We start from the raw sequence: 20070 nt of genomic DNA, 5'->3' as shown, positions 1-20070 counted from the left end.
AACTGTTTTGTCACGGGTGGAAAATGTCACTTTGACTCATATTTCATTTTATTTATTTTTCCTCCCACAGAGCCCTACTTTGTCCAGGCAGTCGATTATGGGGACTTCATCTACTTCTTCTTTCGGGAAATTGCTATGGAGTACAACACAATGGGAAAGGTAAGCGCAGGCCCGCTTTTCTTCTGCTATTGTTTGATCTCTAATCAGAGGTGACTTCCTATTTACCAGGAGAATCAGGAAGTGCCTGAGGAAACTAACAGGATATGGGTGTATCACATATCTGGAAGGAGGCTTTCAGGAGCTGTAAAGTGGCCAAACATTTTTCAGTAACAGATAAACACTAGGCAGGATGCAGGACCTAAAATAGATCCAAAAAGAAAATTCTGTGGATGTCTGCAGATCCATTTTGAAGTCTAAATATACCGCTTGAATTGCACGCCCGCATCCGTCCACCAACGCTCCCATTTGACCTATCGTCTCAGTGTTTCCCAGGAGGATTTCCACCCAAGTGTCTCTTAAAAATGAGACAGAGAGGAAGAAGAAACAGGCTTTTACACCAGAGGGACAGTAACAGACATATTTTCTATTAATCTGCTCAATTCCGTTTTGGACCCCAGTCTTCAGAAAGTTTAATTGGATACCAGGTAGAAGGAAATACATTATGGAAATGTATCGCTCAATATGTATTTTTCAGAATAAATGAAAGGGAAGCATACAAAAGGGAGCAAGAAAAGAGAGGGGACGAGATGAGAACAGAGCGGAGGTAGGGAGAAACACAGACTCAATGGATTCGCTGCCAGAAGTGACAGGCATGTGTTATCCAGAGCATGAATACAGATCAGGCCTCTCAATCTGCTGGGTGTTTTGAAAGCAATGTCAGTATAATTATGCATGTTGTGCTGGAGCTGATGGTGCGGAGAGCAATTTAACATTTATTGAGTGATATCGCTTCATTATTAGAGAGCAGATTGGCCTCCCCTGACAATGTCGTTTGTTGCTTTATGTTAAATTGATAAATCTACAGTAGCAGGTTTGTGTTTGCTTTAGTTTCTTAATGTCAGATTGTTACGTTGTTATCTGGAAAAAGCAACAGGACAAATACTTCATCACACAAGTGACTCAACAAGCCTTGACTGAGTTGTGATCTATCTGTGTATTTTGTTTTTGTGTGTATGTGTGTGAAGTGGCTGTGCCCAGGTAACACACACAAAAGCCAGTTATCTTTAGCGAGGAGAAATGTGAGAAACTGAACTGATATATGTAAAGCTGACATAATTCCACATTCAACTTGACAGTCTCACCTGTTCAGTGTAATACGTTTTCTGTAATCTCAGCGCTCTATAATCTCACAGTGAACAGGCCCATGTAGCTGTGTGTGCGTGTTTGATAGTGTGAGTATGTTTTTTTTGCTTTTGTTAACGCATTTTTGGGTTGTGATGTTATGCATGGGTGAGAGCGTGTTTATATGTGGTCAAATGTGGGTGTGGGTGTGCGGAGAGATCGGTTTTAAATGCATGTTCGCTCCCATTCACACTGTTTACTCTGGGTTGCAGTTTCAGGTCAGGGTTAGATTTATTGCCGTTAAGTATAGTGTGACAACTACTAATTGCAATACTGCCTGTGTGATCGTGTAGCAGAGTTGTAATTATAGCCGCCGGCTCCTATTTGAAGCTGTATACTTTAAATTGTCTGTTGCCAGGTGGCGACTCTTTAACAGCATATCAAACACACCCATTTACTCTTCTGTGTCTTTAATTTGCTTTAAAGTGATGAAATGTTGGATTAAGACACTGCGGTGTCCCCCAGAGATTTTTGTCAAGCAGTGTTGGAATAATTCAGTCGCACCACAAGGTCCATTTAGTGGCTGTTTATAGAGCCTTCGATCATATCACATGATCTTTACTCTAAGTGGGAGTTTCAAACTTTCAAACTTCCATTTTTGTCTGATCACTTTAAGGACTTCTCATCCATGCTGGCTTTAAAACTAAGAAAAGGTAGTAAATTGCGGTGAGATTGTTTTCCTTATTTCTTATCCTAATCAAATTGCAGAGTGCAAAATAAAAGATTCAGAGTCAAGTGTGCGTGAAAAACCCTTTATAAAGGAAATTATGGTCCATGATGGGTTGCTTGTAACCCATAACAACAAACTATTAGAGGCTCTTCAGATGCAGAAAAAAGAAATTAATTTATATTCAAAAGATGAAAAAGTGTTAATGCTTTGGTAAAAAAATCCTTGCATCCAGGCCAAGGTCTTTAGTGTCTGTATGAGAAGCTTTCAGCTAACTCCAGTGTAAACCCATCTGTGGCAATATTAGACATTCAGAGCAAGTCAGGCGATGTAGCCTCATATAAAGAGAGAGTACGAGACATATGAAGGCGGTTGGGATGGATGGATGGATACAGGACCTTCACAAAGGGGACTGCTGTGCCTGTGAAACCATGAAGCATATGCTGAGTTATCATTTTAAACCTAACCAAGTAGTTTTGGTGCATATACTAAAGAAACTGCAACCCAGTCACAATGTTAACCCTTTCACATAACATGCAGACGTTAAACGGTACCTTTTACATTGGTTTTAGATAACTTGGCAATTGAAAGTTTGTCTACCGGTCTACGGGACATATATGTTCTATGAGAAAAGAGTCTTTTGTGGCTCCAGAGAGAGCTACAGGAAATCTGATAAATAGCCTCCAGGGATGTCACTTGAGTCAGAGTCAGGTGGGTTTGAAGATGATAAAAGTCTGTTGGTGCAGAGTTAGAAATAAGTGAGCTTACCAGACCTCTGTAGCCTGCTCCTCATCTGTGCTTGAGGCGAAATTAACACCTGTTAACTTGAATCTCCAAACACACTGCCCTTGGTCAAGTTGCAATTTTTGTAATGTAGTTGCAATATATTGACAAGGAAGTTAATTGTATGGAACAAAAAGACAGTATTTCTGGTCCTACTTCTTCCATTTTTATCAGCTTTTTGTTTTGAATTGTCTCTTGAGTCGAGTAGTCTGTTGATAGACTGCGAAACAATTCAGCGCAAGAGACTGAGACTGTTGATGTAAAAGCCTGCGCCATCCAGATGTAATCTTTCAACTGTGTGTGTGTGTTTGTCAGGTGGTGTTTCCCCGGGTGGCCAGGGTTTGTAAGAACGACCGCGGCGGCTCGCCCCGCGTCCTGGAGAAGCAGTGGACTTCGTTTCTCAAGTCTCGCCTGAACTGCTCCATCCCTGGTGACTCCCACTTCTACTTCAACATCCTGCAGGCTGTGACGGATGTCATCCACATCAATGGGAGGGACGTAGTGATGGCAACCTTCTCCACGCCTTACAACAGGTACCCTGAAGGACAGAAAGCTAAATAAGGCATTTCAAAATCAACACATACGTACCAACCCACAAGAGGTTTGAGGTTAGCAACAGATGCAAGTGATCCGTCGAGGTCATTTAATCCAGCTGTCTGCTTTTCCCCCGTGTCAAGAGAGTTCATGTGTGACTGTTTTACACTTTACATTTATTAATCCGATCATCTTTCTGTGTTTGAAAGGCTTTTAAAAAATACCCTCAAATTCATCAACATTATGACAGTCTGACCTTTGTTAATGTTAGTAGCGTGCGCCCCTGATGTGCCTCTCGGCGACATGCAATTTCTGAGACTACTGGGTCAACATTTACATCTTCTGTCAAAACAGCTCTGTTGCCCTTTTGACATGCAGGTGTTAAATCTTATTTTCCCTTTTACAATTCATATTCAGAGCTGCTTTCATATTCATAGGCTGGGGGAGTTGCTATCTAAATTGAAAATTACCACAAAGCCATAGAGCTCGGCTGATAGCTCGCACATATTGTAATTTTCCATTTTATGGCTGCTTTTTAGCAGATAAGACAATTGCTTGTGACAATGCAATTGAGCATGGTTAATGGACATTAAAACCCAATGAAGCAGTGCCTCTGAAAATTTCTATAAGCGCCCGTTTTGATCCTGGCATTAATTTTCTATTTCATAGTCAGGGGGTGAAATTGGAAGGAGCACATTCAGACTGTAGGCAACGCTCGACACTTTGTGTTGTATAATTGTCTGTCTGGATGTCTGGCTGGGTTGCTGCCTGGCCCAGTCACTTGCTAACTGGCTGGCATCTATCTGCCTTGTTAGCAGCCAGATATAAACAGACATACGACTGTCTAACTTTCTGTACATATTCAATACAGAGGGTACTTACTGTAATTCAATAGCTAAGCCAAGAATCAACAGCTCTCTGACCTTGTTCTCTATAATAGTGCCCTTGTGTGTGCTATCTCCCCGGTGGCTACATGAGTTTAACCCATGATGCAACTGCAGGAAAATCCAGCCAGCTGAGGGAGATTCATCCTGAAAAGAAAGTCTGATAAAGAATAAACAGTTCCTAGTTTCAAATCTAATTTCTGAGGACAGATGCATGAAAAATAGAAAAGTGACTCAGCAATCTGCTATGCATTGATTCCCCACAGACAGAAAGAAGCCAGTGGCTCCACTGCTATCACAAGATGGGTGTTTTTCCCCTTAACTGAATGGCAATAAAAAGATAATCTGTCCGCCATATTTCTTGGCCAACAGTGGAATTGTGATGAACTTTAATGCCTGGAGGCTTTTGGGGAAACCCAGGCATGGATGGAAGGGTTTGGGAATGTGTGTCCTCATGAGGCTCAGCAGGCACTGGCACTGTAAATCACAGACTGGTAATGCATTAACGCGACAGTATATAGCAGAGATGTGGGCTCGAGTCATTGGGACTTCAACTGAGGTCGACTCGAGTCACAGTTTTGAAAAAAGAAAACTTGAGTGACTTGGACTTGGAAGTTAAAGACTCATGACATGATGACTTGTCTGTGTTCATTTTGTTGTTGGTTTAGATTTTTTTGTCATCTAAAAAGCATCGAAGGTGGAACCAAATGCCGCAGGCAGGCAGATCAATGGCAGAACTTAATTCCAAAGTAAATTACATGAACAGTTTGATAAAACTGTTACAAACGCAAGTCAGGCGGGTTGAAAACAAAAGGCAAGCTTTAATGAGCTGAGGCAAAGAAAAACACAAAATACAAAAACTGGGGACAAACCAGAAAATCCCGAAAAACAAATCAGGAACACAGGAGGACTCGGGAACAGGCACAGGAGCACAAAGGATTTACACAAGACGAACCAACAAAGAGTGAGGGAACAACACCGGCTTAAATTCAGGGGGATGAGGTGCAGGTGGAAAGTCACAGGGAATGAGAAGCATAGGAAAACTGTCGGGAAACAGAACACTGGGAACACAGGTGAGCAGGAAGTAGAAAGTGACAACTAGACACAAGAGGATATAACTGCAAAACACAACAGACAACTCAACAAAATCTTAACTAAAGACCAGACTTAAATACAAACTAAACTAACAGAAAAGAGAAACACAGGTGAGGAGAACGAGTGGAGGAAAGAAGAGAGCAGGGAAAGAGCTGATAGGCTGGGGAAAACACTGGGAACAGGACCGGGCTAATGAGGCTGATGTAAGACAGGTGCAGAGGGAAAATCAGGCTGGGGAAGAGCACAGGAACCGAACACTGGGAACACAGGTGAGCAGAAAAAAGTGTCGGTAAACACACAAAGACAGGAAGTGGAAATGTGAAACATGACACAAGGAGAGAACCTACAAAATAAAACTGGACATAACTGAATACAATACCCAGATGATGTTTTTTTCTATTGCGAATAAATCAACAAATAAATGTGTTTTTGTTAATTGCTCTTTTGGCTGATTACATTTATTTTGGTAAAAATCAATAATTATAATACAATTTGAGTTCATACTTTTTGAACAAGTTGGATAAATCTGCTAATGATATCTGTATTAGACAGGTACTGTACTAACACCTTGTCTTATGTCTTGATAAAGACTAAATACTGCTGGTAAGAATGCAGTATTTTGGTTGGAGGGAAAATGACTTGACTTAACTAAGGATTTGACTTGACTCGACACAACCTGTGACTTGACTCGACTCGCCCAAAAATGTCAAAGTTTTTCCAATCCTGCTTTATATGTCTTGTTGTATGAGTGAGGGAAGACGACTGCTATTTTTCTAAAATTGCAGTACCTTGACAACATGGTGCATTGATTGTTTCCCCCGGTGTAACATGCAACAGCTAAAATGAGCCGTCCTCAAGGGATTCAACCCCTCTGAAAGGGGGATTGTAAATCCATTTTTTCTGTCTCCTGGTGATAGTCCAGACTTGGCAACATGTTTCTTTGAAATGTTCAGCTGAGAGGATTGTTTATGTGTTTTTTTTATTTTGTTTTAATGTGTTTTTGCGTGTGTGTGTCGTGGCAGTATACCAGGCTCTGCGGTGTGTGCCTATGACATGGCGGAGGTGGCCAACACGTTCACGGGGCGTTTCAAAGAGCAGAAATCCCCAGACTCCACCTGGACGCCTTTTCCTGAAGACAAGGTTCCCAAGCCAAGGTACAAAAGCAGTTAATTAACCACAGCACACACACTCACTCACACACACACACACAGATGCACACACGGGATTTACAGTAAAAAGGTAGCTTCAGTCAAACAGTCTCTCTCTCTTCATCCCTTTCTTCTCACTGCTGGCTCTCTGTCTCTCACACACACAACCACGATTCACGTCCTCTAATTAATGCACAGGACTTGTTGAATTGCGATGTGTTAATATCACCACATTTTTAACTCCTGTTGCGTCAGTTTCCTATAAATCCCTACTTTTTGAAATAAGGGATTACACATCCTATGTCCCATTGCGTCACACCCGCATAGGCACACACATGCCACCTCTTTTCGCAGTTGCGCCATTACCTCACCTCTCCCCCACACGCAGCTGCATCAAAGAAGGGCTCAGTATCAACAAATGAAGCATGAGATCATTTTACAGATGGCTGGCTAATTCCACAAATGCACCAGCCTGATCAATCTCCCATCTATTGCCTGCTAATTAGTGCGCAAAGAGCTGCTCTCCTATCCCCCAGAAAAAGAACGAAAAAAAAAAACCAGATTTACTTCAAAGATCTGGGCCATGATAATTGTTGGTACCCTGCATGTGTGTGTGTGTGTGTGTGTGTCAGTGTTCCCATATGGCTGAGGAGGCGGTTCCTCAGCATCACAGAGCCTGCACTCTACTCTCTGTGCATTCATCTTCATGCATTGTGTGAATACCTGTGTGTGAGCTTCCTTCAATTAGCACGTAATTACTTATTCATGTTCAACAAGGTCAGACGCTGAAAAGATCAGATTTACCCGCCATTGTTTCTGCAGCGATTGATGTGATTGATTTCATCTCCATCCTCCGTCTTACGTTCAGACCGTCTATCTGCAGGCAAACAGACGGGGAGTTGTAACAATGCCACCTAGGTCTGGCCCTGCAGCAGACTGTTCCTCCATGTGTTATACTCCCATACTGAATCATTTACAGGTTTTCGCATTAAGAGATGTCTGTTTCCGCTCTGCAGTCCATATGTCCGCTGACATAAATGTAGCTACAACTAAGAAAATGTTATAGGACTGGCTGCTACTTAAGAGGTTCTGCTGGCCCTTAACGTAATAATATCAATTTGGAGGATAATTTAAAATCGGAGCGGCTGAACTCATCTATCAAGGGAGGTTTTTACAAATTTAATTTGAGGATGGAAAAGTGGACCTTGAAGAGTTAAAAGTTATCAGTTTTCAAGGATGTCTCCAATGTAGCTTCTTGCAGGGTTGCATATTTTTAGATAAATTAAATTAAACTACATTTTTCTTTAAAATTCTGTCCTATTTTGTATAGATATGGATATGATGTAGAGATAGATACAGAAATGCACAGAATGAATGGAGGATTTTTGGATACCCTTTATTCTACTTTTACATAAATAATGGTTTTCATGAGAAGATTACTATACAGTTCTCTTGTGCACACATATATTTTTTAGGGTTCGGGCTTCACATGTTGATGGTGTCAGGCATTCAGTGGCCAACTGGCTAATATTTCTAGGACCTGGTGTGGATTATGTGGCGTGGCAGGGTATCAGAGAGCGTGCAGTAAAGGGGTTTTACAAGCTCTCCGAGGTGAGATGCCTGCAAAGGGGATATGCTATCAAAAGCAGCTTCTCTTTTACAAGCAGCTCACCACCCCCCTGTAAAAGGATCAGATAGATAGGATGTCTCAGTGCTTTAGCCCGAGTCCACAGAAAAGAAGACATCTTGTGTCCTCCTGCTCAAACTAAAGCCTCTTGGAATGAGAGTTTAGTCATTTAAGGTTGCACTCATATTGATTTTATGGAAGTAGAACTTTCTGTTTTCTATCGGAGCTCTGGCCTGAGAAATTGCTCATTCCCTCCACAATCAATGCAGAGGCTTTTCTTTTTCTTTTTTCCTCCTTCTGCTCACCATTTTTTTTTCACTCCCATCGTCCCTCCTTCCTCTCCATTTGCAGGCCTGGCAATTGTGCCGGCACTCCATCCATGGAGAGGTACAAGGTATCCAACGAGTTCCCCGATGACACACTCAACTTCATCAAGATGCATCCTCTGATGGACGAGGCCGTGCCCTCCATCGCTAACAGGCCCTGGTTTCTCAAGACCATGGTCCGGTAAGTGTTACACACTCCAAAGGCGGTCGTCATCCGAGGTCTATGAGCCTCTTCAGCCCAGGACAATAATTACGTGAAGTGCTGCTCTGAGAGTGAGGCTCATTAAAACACAGTAGTACTCCACCACAAACCCACCGCTGACCTATTTTCGCTCTACTAGACTGATCCACCCTATACTATCTGTCTCCCAGAGTGTCCGCATAGTGATGTGATAAAGACAGAGTAAACAATTTGGCTTTTCAGTGAACAAACAGATTTCATATTTACACTTACAAGCTCTTATTAAGAAGATGACTCCAGCTATGTTTAGTCTTTGTCGCAAAGTGCTTGTTTAAGTCCTCGGAGGATATTTGAAAGAGAGGACACTGGAGGAAAAAGTGTTGCTTTTTGTTCTGCGGTTGGCTTTTCTCCTGTGTCTCTGGAATTGAGCCCATTTCCCAAAATCCAGTGCTCTGTGGCTGATGCCTTTTGATCATAAAGTTCTGTCTGGCTTTTAGCTACACTACGCACAGACATTTCAGTCGGCCTCTGGGGGAATATAAGACGGCGCACCGCCATCCCAACGGCAATAAGGCATAAGTAGCTGACAGAGCATTTAGTAAAATTTAAGAAAAAAAATCTCGTTTTTAATTTGGACCTGGTTCTGAATTGCAGCTGCTTGAGATTTAAGGTTTCCATTGCTTGCCAGACCCTTGTCAAGCCTCAGTGGTGGTACCATCTTTTTAAAGATGAGCTACATAAAGAATTCTTCATCGGTTTTACAAATTATTTGCATCGTATCACATCTCGCCGCTACTTCGCTGAGCTCTGACCTACATACTGCTCCAGCTTAGTCAGAATATGAAGAGCTTTCATCAAGGTTATCTCTACAACTCCCTCTGTTCATTAGTGCACTATATCACATAACCATATTATGAATAACACAGTGTTTCTGTCTTTACATAAGCAGCAATCAGAGATTTGTATTCGATTTGAAATGACACCACAGTGAGCAGAGCCTTGCATGCAAGTCAGAGGCAGTAGTTAAAAGCATTATGTAAGCTCAGAAAGCATCATGAAGGCATATGGAGTGGAAGTGGAGTAAGGCCTTTTATGATATCTGTCACTGTCTCCATGTGGAATTCTATTCTTGAACTGAAGTCAACTGGAAACAAAACCAGTAATAGGGTTTGATCCTCAGATCCACCCTGGAGAGGACACCCTAATATCCATAAAGAGTCTTAGCTGCAAATTTGAAAAAGCTTTTCTGTCCTGAGACGTGCTGTGCTGCTGCGGCAGGGACCTCAGCTGGCCGGGCACGATGAATGAAATGAAGGGAGAAGACACTCGGAAGAATCCCCCTCTTGAGATTTTCATTATCCCGAAAAAGGAAGCACAGTGAATGTCTCAGTCCTTGAGATTGTATTATTTCGCTCAGATCAAATCTCATTGACACAGTCCTTGGAGATCCTGATATGCTTGAATAGATCAAAACCACATTAGACCTTCAGATTGCTGTTATTGTTGATTGGGTAAAGCCGGCGACATGGAGCATTTTAAGGGAGATTCGAAGAAAACAGACAGGGAGATGGGATAAGAGGATGTGGCTTTGTGTGTGTTTTATTTTTACCAGCCTCATGGTGTAAACTGCTCTCTCTAGTAAGGTTAAATTCACATTCATCACAGCCAAAATAAATTCTGGACCTCTTCACACATTTTCGCACCGAGCACATGCAGTAAACCGTTAATGAGGGTAAAAGTGGACTTCCTAGATTCTTCGGATAAGCTCTCATCTTTAATCTTTAAATCCCATCCCGAAAAATCATTAAAACAAGCATTTGCATAATACGCTCTGATGTGCCGATATGTACCTTTTTGATAACTTTAAGAGTTTCCTGGCCCTGAAACTAATTGAGAGATAGATAACGGCATCTGTGATGCAATGAAATCCGATGGTAAAAGTAAATAGCCCAAAGAGGTGTTTTCTTCAAACCTGTTCTTATTATCTGATCCGTCTGAATTTTCCTTCTAACACCCACGAGCACAACAGGGCACGGATCTAACACGCCCTGACTGGCAGGTGTCTAATTTGCTAACTTGAATCTGCTTGGTATGTTTAGTTTTTTTTAGGGTTTTTTTTTTATTTTTTTTTACGAGTAATGAAATGAAAATTGATTATTATGCACATCCACCTGGTGCGGAGCCTAACTGTATGATCACCAGCTGTCAATAAGAAACTAAAGTAGAGCTTGTAACTGTTTTTATTAGCAATGTTTTTCTTTAAGGACTCACCTGAAACGCCCTTTGGCAATCTGACGAGAGAATCTAATGAAATAACAATCAATTAATGAGATAATGAAGACTGTGTAATCTCCCCTGCTGTTCTTTAGTCTCCATTAGACATCTGACGTGAATGATGGAAGGCACGTCAGTTGATTGATTGATTATATAATAAAATTTAGAAATTTATTCTCCCCTTTTTTTTTCTTTCTTTTTTTTCTAGCTGTTTTCTTTTCTTACAAATGCAAATTGAATCTCACAAGTTTTTTTTTAAGTAGTGAAGTAGAACCAGCACAGTACTGGGAAAGAGTCAAAACATTTACATTTAATCCCTGCGGGTGTTCTCCATCACCATCTGTTGCTCTTCTAATGGGCAGCAAACGTGTTACATTGCTGGCGGGCAAACGGACTAATTAATTGACTGATTGATTGGTTGACTTTCTTAAAGATGCTGTACATACTACAAATAGGGAGCCATCATATCACCAGAGTAACTGCTAACTGCTGCTAATTATATCTCACGCTGGCTAGTAAGCTGAGTTAACCATGTAGTTAGCGGTCATATTAGCTTACGATGTTCGGACTGGGAGCTCGGAGCACCGGATGAGTGTTGGTGTTGTTTACTATTGCACAATCACCTGTTGAGGTACAAAAGTGGCTATGGGCTAGCTGGTTAGCATGCCAACTCCAATCTCTGCAACACAATACATATTCAACATAATGCCAAAACTGTTATTTCATCACATCTCGTTGATCATTTAAGAGTAAGAGTTGCAAGTTTTTAACTTACAACTTACAAATAGCACCTTAAACTCCATATTTCTTTCCCCAGGTATCGTCTGACACGCATCGTTGTGGACAATGAGGCGGGCCCCAACAAGAACCACACTGTAGTCTACCTGGGATCTGAGAAAGGCATCATCCTCAAGTTCCTGGCCAACATGAACAGTGGCTTCCTCAACGATAGCCTGTTTCTGGAGGAGCTCAACGTCTACAACCCTGACAAGTACGTCGCTTTGGTTGAACATGTGTGTGCATGTGTGAGACGGATGGATAGAATTAGAGAAACACATGGATACAGTTGCTAGAAACAAAGGAAGGTCACTTATTGCATAGAGAGAGTGTGTGTTTGTGTGTGTGTGTGTGTGATTTTGCATGTTTCCAACCATCTCCGGCCTCAGCCAACCCACCAACCCACCAGCTCCATCAGTACCAGTCAGTTCCCCCGACCCGAGCTATATAGTGAAGCCAGCCAGCCAGATGGCTACTCTATCATTTAAAAGAGTTTTATCAGGTTACACTCTGCCCAACCGCAGCTACTAAATTAAAGACGTAGACCCTAAGGCTCTGGATAACGTAGCGCTGTGGTTCACAACCACAGCGGAGTCCAGCTCCTCCAAAACGTTGGCTGATTAAAGGAAACACACACACACTTACACACCAGGGTCTGTGTTTGGCCTGGGATCTCTCGCTAATACATTACACGGCTGTTGGTGGATGTATGGACCTAAGTGTGTGTGTGTGTGAGAGCTGGGCATGGTGGGGTGAGCGAGTTGAGCATTGTTTCTTATTTGGAGTAGAAGTGAATAAGGAAAAATCAGCCACAGTCTGACCCTGCCAAAGCAAATATTTAGTCGAGGGGTAATGGATGAGGGAGAACGAATGGCAGCACAGAGGAGGGAGAGAGAACAGAGGAGACGACCAGAGAGGAGAGATGAGAAGGAGCCGAGCGGCGAATGCGTGATTGTGTTAGACAGCCGAGAAGAAGAAGGGAAGTAGAGTGAGGACATGACAGGAGGGCTTTCAAGGTTACCACTGTTTGTTATCCAACATGCTGCGGCCGTGTGACGAGGCGTATGGAGGGGATGAAGGGCAGGCCCTCCACTCCCCTTGTCGTGTCTCCTTGCCTATCTCCTCTCCTCTCCTCTCCTCTCTATGACTGGGACTGAGCATTCATCGGCTGCTGGCCATCTGGCTTTAGGCGCATCCAGTAAGTGACTTTGCCCGCCTGCTTCTCAGGCCTGGCTGACTGGATCAGCGCAGGCCCGATTGCCGTGCATTACCCAGTGTAGATGGACTCTAAGCCCTAATTGAGAGCGTTAATGCGGGACCAGAGCACTGCGAAGGGGAGATTAAATCCTAGGAGCTGGATGGCAGGATGGAGAGAGGAATGGATGGAGAGAAGGGATAGAAAGCTTGACACGCCCAAAGGGATTAGAGTGACTCCTGTGGGGCCGAGCAGACAAAGAAGCGGGGATGGAGGAGTGGAAGAATGGTGGAGCGGGGAGGAGGCGGGGGGGAGTTAATGTTGGTGGGTTTTAAAGTTAAGTGCAGTGTTATTGCTGACTGCTCACAGTGCCCATCTGTCTGTTTATCTGTTGTATCTGTATCACCCCTTTCTTTATCTCTCTTTATCTCCCACTCTGTTGCTGACCCCATGTTCTCGAGTCCAGCATTATCTCTGTTCCTCCTGACCTCACAGTTTGTCTCTCTGCCACATCTTAATCGTCCTCTTATTTGTTTTGTCTCTTTAAATGAACTGTTTAAACAGATTTTGTGACCTCTTGCATCTCTCTTTTGTCCCCAAATAGACTGGGAGTTGAAGGAAATACAGAAAAATCCTTATTTTATCCTCCCCTCTGTCTTCTTCTCTCGCTCCTCCAGGTGCAGTATTGATGGCGTGGAGGACAAGCGCATCATCGGCATGCAGATAGATAGTAAGAGTCACGCTCTGTGGGTGGCCTTCACCTCCTGTGTGGTTAAAGTGCCGCTGTCTCGCTGTGAAAGACATGGAAGATGCAAGAAGTAAGTTTGAAATCATTGCCTCTGACAGGGGGAAACACTACTCCAGTAAACAATACGATGAGGGGCTGATATGTGTGTGTGTGTGTGTGTGTGTGTGTGTGTCACATCTAGGTCTTGTATAGCCTCCAGAGACCCGTACTGTGGTTGGGTGTCAGAAGGAGCCTGCAAGCAGGTGGTTGGCAACATCAAGTAAGTAACTTGTTTGTACACAGTCACAGTACGCTTCTTTCACAGATATTTTGACCTGTCACAGAAACAAAAGCACAGGTGTAAATCATAAAATGCGTGATGGCATTGATTACATTGTGCACCTGCATGGCTTGGGTAAGGATGAAACTCCCCCTGTAATATAGATGAGCTGCATTTGAAAATATCTGGCCCTTTGATCAAGAAGTCAAAGGTACACATTTTAAAGGGGAACCTGACTATTTAAACCTATATGTTTACATATTTTGATGACAATTAGGAAGACCATTTTTTGTAATTGGTCCAGTAGATCGCCGCAGCCAGCAGCCACAGCAAGGTCTGCAACTTATTCATTGAAGGAAACTCAACTGTCAAAGTAAGCCCACTAAAAATTTTTTTTTTTTGGCAGGCTCAGATTGTTATTCTTAATGTCTGACAGTCTAACAAAAGGATCCTTGCAGAGAAAGACCTTTTTGTTGAAGAATAAATTCCTTTTTGTTAAAGAAGTACTTCACTGCCGGAAAGATGGCAATTACATAAAACTGGACTGTCTCTGCAGCTGAAAGACACAAATATTATTGAAATTGGTGCTATGAGCAGAGAAAACAGAATAAAAGAGACGTGTCATTCCTTTTTGCTGAAGAGGTAGAAAGCCTACAATAACCTGAATGCACCATACCAACGAACAGTTCTGCTGATGGGTGACGTACTGCGAGCTGGACGGGGCTCGGCTCCCGCACGCAGTTAGTTTTGATCAGCAGTGCGTTGTTTTAAATGTTTGGTCTGAGTTTTAGCCTCCGTTTTCACGATAAACAACATGCGGGCGACCTCCGGCTTCTTTGTGAAGCCAGAATATTTTCACATCAATTCCAAAACCATTTGTTGCTATTATTTATTTACGCGCCAAAATAAGCGTAGGGCTTAGGATTAATACTGTAATACCCCTTTAGGTGTAAGGAAGAAATAAAAAGTCAATTAAGACTTCCGAGACATCAAATCAGTGTGCTTAAAATTCAGTTGCATGTGCTGCTAAAGTTAAGATTTCACTTTGAGAAACCTGATAAAACATTCAGCAGTTTGAATGGTGAAGCACGTGTGTTTTTCTAGCAACTTTTATGAACAGTTTCCCACCTTATTTGTCATGCCTGGTGTCATTCGTCTCTCGATTTGTCGTGCCTGTGATCTTTCTAATTTTATGGTGTGTAAGTGCAATTTCCTCCAGCTGAAAAGGCCTATTGGAAGGATGAATGGAAGGAAAGTGTTGTTTGCCCCAGGCTCGGGGGTTGGGTAGCGGCGCTGGGGAAAGCTTGATGGTCGCGGTAACTATAATTTGTGGCTGTAGTTATGACACAGAACCAGATTATGCTTTTTGAACAAACAGCATATGGAGTTCTGCGGTGGGAAAAAACATTTTACAGATGAAGTCATAACAAAAGGACTAGTGCTCCAGTGGCTATTTGACACTGAATGAATTTGATCCCCCTGCTGCAAAATGATTGGTCTGGCAGGCCAATACACCAAAGGCACACATGCCCACATGTACACACAAAAAACACACACGCACACGCAGCCCATCCTATTATTATTCCGTAAAGCTGCAGTAGACTGCTCTGATTGAGTTTCCACTTTGGAGCAGGAGCCGACACAGAGGCATTAAGAGGGCAGATGACCTCGCTCCTTTACTGTACAATATTTCTAAGTGAGAGAGGGGTGGAGGGGTGGAGGGGGATTAGGGCCAGTAGGATCTGTTGGTCCGTGGTGAGCTATTCAGAGCACTTGCCAGGCTGGACAGAAGGCGGGAGGGAAGAGTTAGAGGCATTTTGGTGATAAATATGCAGGTTTGCTCATATAAACAGGTCCATGCAGAGAACAGACTTCCTCAACATATTTCTTTTCTTTCCCTCATTAAAAATAAAAAACCCTTTCCAGCACCATCTCTTCCTGTTTACTTGTCTCTCTGTCTATTTGTCTATCCAACCATCAACCTATCCAACTTCTTACCTCCGTATGCCCGTCCCAGTCTGTGCATCTATTTTTATCCATCTTTCTTTTTCTATCTTTCCTCTGACATATTCTTTCTCTCTTGCAAGCCTCCCCTCCTTTCTTCTTCCATCTGGCCTCAACACTTGTGTGCCAGCTTTCCCATGCGGAGTTATGCCTCTCATACCTACTGACTATGTACAGCTTGCACTCTGGTCCCCTGCAATATGGTGCCCAGCCACCCCCTGTTCATGCATATAATCCCGCATGAATCTGTATGGTTGTTATTATGTAAACTAGGTAAATTTGTGTTTCACTGACACCAGATCAACATATTGCTAATTAATTGTTAATTATTTAAGCCAGATGTCTTCAGCGTTTTTCAGGCTTAGGACCCAATAGCTGATAGAGAGATAGAGCAGGGACCTCTGACTACGTATATTGTTTAAAATTATTTTGTATATTAACCTGGGCCTACAATAATGTGAAGGTTGGTCTATAGTTGACAGCAGTTCTTTGTGGCTAATGTTAGCCACGTTACCCTCATTCTCTGCACTTTCTCCAGTGGTTTCTGTGGTGGACCGTATGTCACAGTCTCTTGCTCGATAAATTACAAAACGATCAGCTGTGGCTCACAAGAATGTCCGCACATTCAGGATAATAATACAGATAACTGGCCAATATGTTTCAATAATACATTAGATGACTAGTTTGCAGTTATGGATGGGTGCTTTAAAGGTGCAATATGTAAGAATCTATTAAAATCCATTATGCTAACTGTAGATTTCAAACTCCAAACAACTAGGGGGCAGCATATCACCAGAGTAACTGCTAACTGCTGATAACTGTAGCTTCTGTCAGTGAGTTAGCATAGTTAGCAGTGCAGCTAGTGGTCCCATTAGCTGACTTAAGTCTGCCCAGACTGGAAGCTTGGAACATGTTGGTGTTTATACCATTAGCACAGGACCACCAGAAGGACAGGTCGGATGTGGGGGGTAGTTAGTTAGCATGCTAGCTTCATAGACTTCTTTGACATCATGCCAAACTTCACATTATGTTGATAATTTTAGTTCATTAAATTTCTGCAGCAACTCTGAGCACCTCTTTGGGATCCCTAACCCCATGTGGAAGTCCTACAATTTAAGCCGTTCTCACAGCCACCAACCCCGTCTCTTCTCTGGATCATGGGTGGGCACTGATTAAATCTGCACACACACTGACTTATTTCCTGGTAAAACCCTGATTAATACAGTCTCACTTTACTGCAGGTATTTCTTTTTAAATCAAAGCCATAAAATCAAAATGAATGGGAGGCTTTGAGGAAACATTATGCAGGCTTACTATACACTGTACGTACAGTATATTAGGTCCCTGGTCACCCATTCACTTCTGACATGAATAATTAATGCCATTCTGCCTGACCTGCATTTTAGCAACCCCTCTGTGCAGCCACACATCGCACATAATAATCACATCTGATGCAAGATAATACAAAATGCCGCCCTTAGCTGCCTCCAGCTATGTACAGTGAAGTTTGAATATGATTTAAATATGCATTACGCGGTTGCAGTGGGATCTTAACCCCGAGCTGAACCGTCTGTAGTGTCACATTCGAACGCACTGCACTTCTGTTGCTACAATGCAGCCGCAATGGGACTTGAACCCTTTAACTGCGGGTGTGTACTACGGTTCAATCACTTTCACATGTGCCAAGTAAAGGCCAGACACTGCATCTGTAGTGTGACTGCTCATTGTTAATTCATCTCGAGACCAATGGGATTTAGACCTTGTAATCTTCATCTCAACACAGTCTCACCACAGTATGTAATGTTATTATCAACCGTGGAAACAAGGTCCGCGAGGTCGCCAGTATTTAGGTCTCATCAAAGACGCTAAACAGCATTTCATGGCAGGGTGGGACTGGGTGGCGAAGTCTGTGAGGAAAATCCGGCAGATAGCAAAAGTGCTGCCTGGACAGCATTTGTGCTTAGACAGGTTTAATTGTGCAACTCTGCGTCTGCTTTGTGATTATGACTGTTTATGATAAGCAAATCAGATAAGCAGATTAAACGTACCCCCTGATATGAAGAGAGGATGCCGCTGTTGTTGTTTGTGAGGTTGTTATTGTGCGTGCTTTTGAAGGGAAATTGTTTATCAAGAGGGTACGTTTTCTCCATCCTAATTACGGTTCTGTCAAATAAGAGGAAATGATACTGAATGATGACAAGGAAATGTTCAATAATCTCCAATCAACATTTAAATATACATGAGGGAGTGACTTTGAGCTGAAAAGCCGAAATCCAATTTTACTTTTCACCTAAAATCACCTGTACTTGTCCCCGTTTTCGGGTTCACGCTTTCGCCTCTGATCAGGGGGATAAGGGGTGTGTGATGCTGTTTTGGAAAATCATTCTTCTTCATGCTATAATTGTGACCAGTGGAGGGTGAGGAAGATGAGAGGCGGGTGGACGGGCAGGAGGAGGAGGTGTAGCAAGCGGGGTGGGAGCTGAGCAGGACTGTGAAAAGCTGTCATGCGTGACTGTGATCCTGGTTGACAGTTGGTCCGCTCTGTTTCACAGATCTCCTTACTGCCTGCTTGGTGGTCTTTCAGGAAGAAAACAGGTCTCCGTGCAGATTGCATCAGAAAATAACATCTCCAAAATTCCCTCTCTCTCACCCCTCTTTCTCCCCCCTGTGTCATATGATGGCCCTCAAGCACGGTTACCCCTCGCTGCCCTGTTGTTGGCCCGTGTGATTTGCACTACAGCCTCATATCTCTACTGAACCCAGCTGATGTCAGATCCTGAGAAATAGTAAAAAGGACTGAACAAAGGGAAGTTCTCATAAAAAAAGTTTTATTCCATATTTTCTGGAGGTGTTCCACAACATTTTGGGGACTTTTTTTTCGCTTTCTTACCAAGAGCGAGATGAGAAGATACCGCTTTCATGTCTGTACAGTAAATATGAAGCTGGAGCCAGCAGCTGATTAGCTTAGCTTAGCTTAGCACAAAGACTGGCTGGTTGCCTGTCACCTGCACAGAGCTAGTCTCCTCCATTCTGCTCACTGAAGCCTCACTGAAGGCAGACAGAAGTATCAGCTGCCATACCAGCAGACTACAGAGCAGCATCATTCCTCAGGCCGTGAGATTCCTCATCATCACGCTCCTTTTTCTAAAACAGATGTAGCACAAAGGACTCAAACATAGTTTCGTTTTGTAATTTAAAAAATGATAAATTTACCTTGTAACCTTGAAAATGGCCAGTTACGATGCGTTCCATTTATCTCGGAAATTGGAAGTCGGTGGTGGGAATGACGTCATTTTAATACTATTGTGTTTTTACAGATTGTACAAAAAAAGCATATCATGTTAATTGGCGATTACCTGTTTCCTCCCGTTTCTAGTCTGTGTGCCAAGCTAGGCTAACGGGCTGCTTGCAGTAGCTTCTCTCATCTGTGAAATGGAGTGAAAAAGCGTGATTCCCAACCTGTGGAACTATTCCCTTAAAGCTATAAAACAAAAGATTTTTATTACAGTCAAATAAAACATGAATCTATTTGTGTCAACACTACTGGCAATGAGTCCTGAGCCAGCTATGGATTTACTAGCCCGCCAGCATTCTTCATAAGCACTGATTTTAGGCCTCCGGGGCACCTGCTAGGTGTTCTTTGATTTTGTTCCAGTATCGGGCTCTCTGTATCCTACACTGTGCGCGAGCATAGGGTATGCTGTGTTTGGGGGTGTTTTTGTAGTAGCTTTCCTTTAGCTTTGTTACACTGGTAGGTGTGGCGAGCCTGCATGGCCTGGCCTGTTTTCCTCTGCTGACCATGATGTCTCTGTTCCCCGCAGATCGGCCTTTGAGCAGGACGTGGAGCATGGTAACACAGATGGCCTGGGAGACTGCCAAAGTAAGCAGGCCCTCTTCACTCTTATCTTTCCTCCTCTATTCTATACCTCCCCCACCACCACCACCACCACCACAATTCCTCTCTTCTCAGTTAACTCAGTCTCCCTCTTCTCTCGGCCCTTCGCTTCCTTCTTCGCTGCTGTCACCTTTTTCTCCCCCCGTCTGTTCCGCCCTCACAATCCTCTCTTTCAGCCTCTTCCATCCATCTGTCCCTATCGGCTCTCATCCTCTTCTGTCCTTCCCCCGCTGTTTCTCTGGTCCCCTGGTCAATAGAGTGTTGTGTCCACTTGGGCAAAGACTGGGCTCCTTCTTGCAAATGGCTACGTAAACACAACACAAACATTCAGC

The 20070-nt window shown here is 43.1% G+C and overlaps 1 protein-coding gene across 1 annotated transcript in view; it reads left to right on the top strand.

The window, feature by feature from the left end:
• Window positions 1-20070, top strand: part of sema6a (sema domain, transmembrane domain (TM), and cytoplasmic domain, (semaphorin) 6A) — a 67913-nt gene that overhangs the window by 27020 nt on the left and 20823 nt on the right. Inside the window, exons 8-15 of the mRNA XM_073467066.1 lie at window positions 71-159; window positions 3107-3324; window positions 6327-6458; window positions 8431-8586; window positions 11678-11851; window positions 13510-13650; window positions 13762-13839; window positions 19665-19723. Of these exons, the coding sequence (XP_073323167.1) occupies window positions 71-159; window positions 3107-3324; window positions 6327-6458; window positions 8431-8586; window positions 11678-11851; window positions 13510-13650; window positions 13762-13839; window positions 19665-19723 (1047 nt within the window). The remainder of the gene's footprint in view (window positions 1-70; window positions 160-3106; window positions 3325-6326; window positions 6459-8430; window positions 8587-11677; window positions 11852-13509; window positions 13651-13761; window positions 13840-19664; window positions 19724-20070) is intronic.

The sequence above is a fragment of the Pagrus major genome, chromosome 5 (assembly GCF_040436345.1).
Source record: "Pagrus major chromosome 5, Pma_NU_1.0".
Lineage (NCBI taxonomy): Eukaryota > Metazoa > Chordata > Actinopteri > Spariformes > Sparidae > Pagrus > Pagrus major.
Note: the sequence above shows the minus strand (reverse complement) of the source record. Positions and strands in the feature narration are given on the sequence as shown.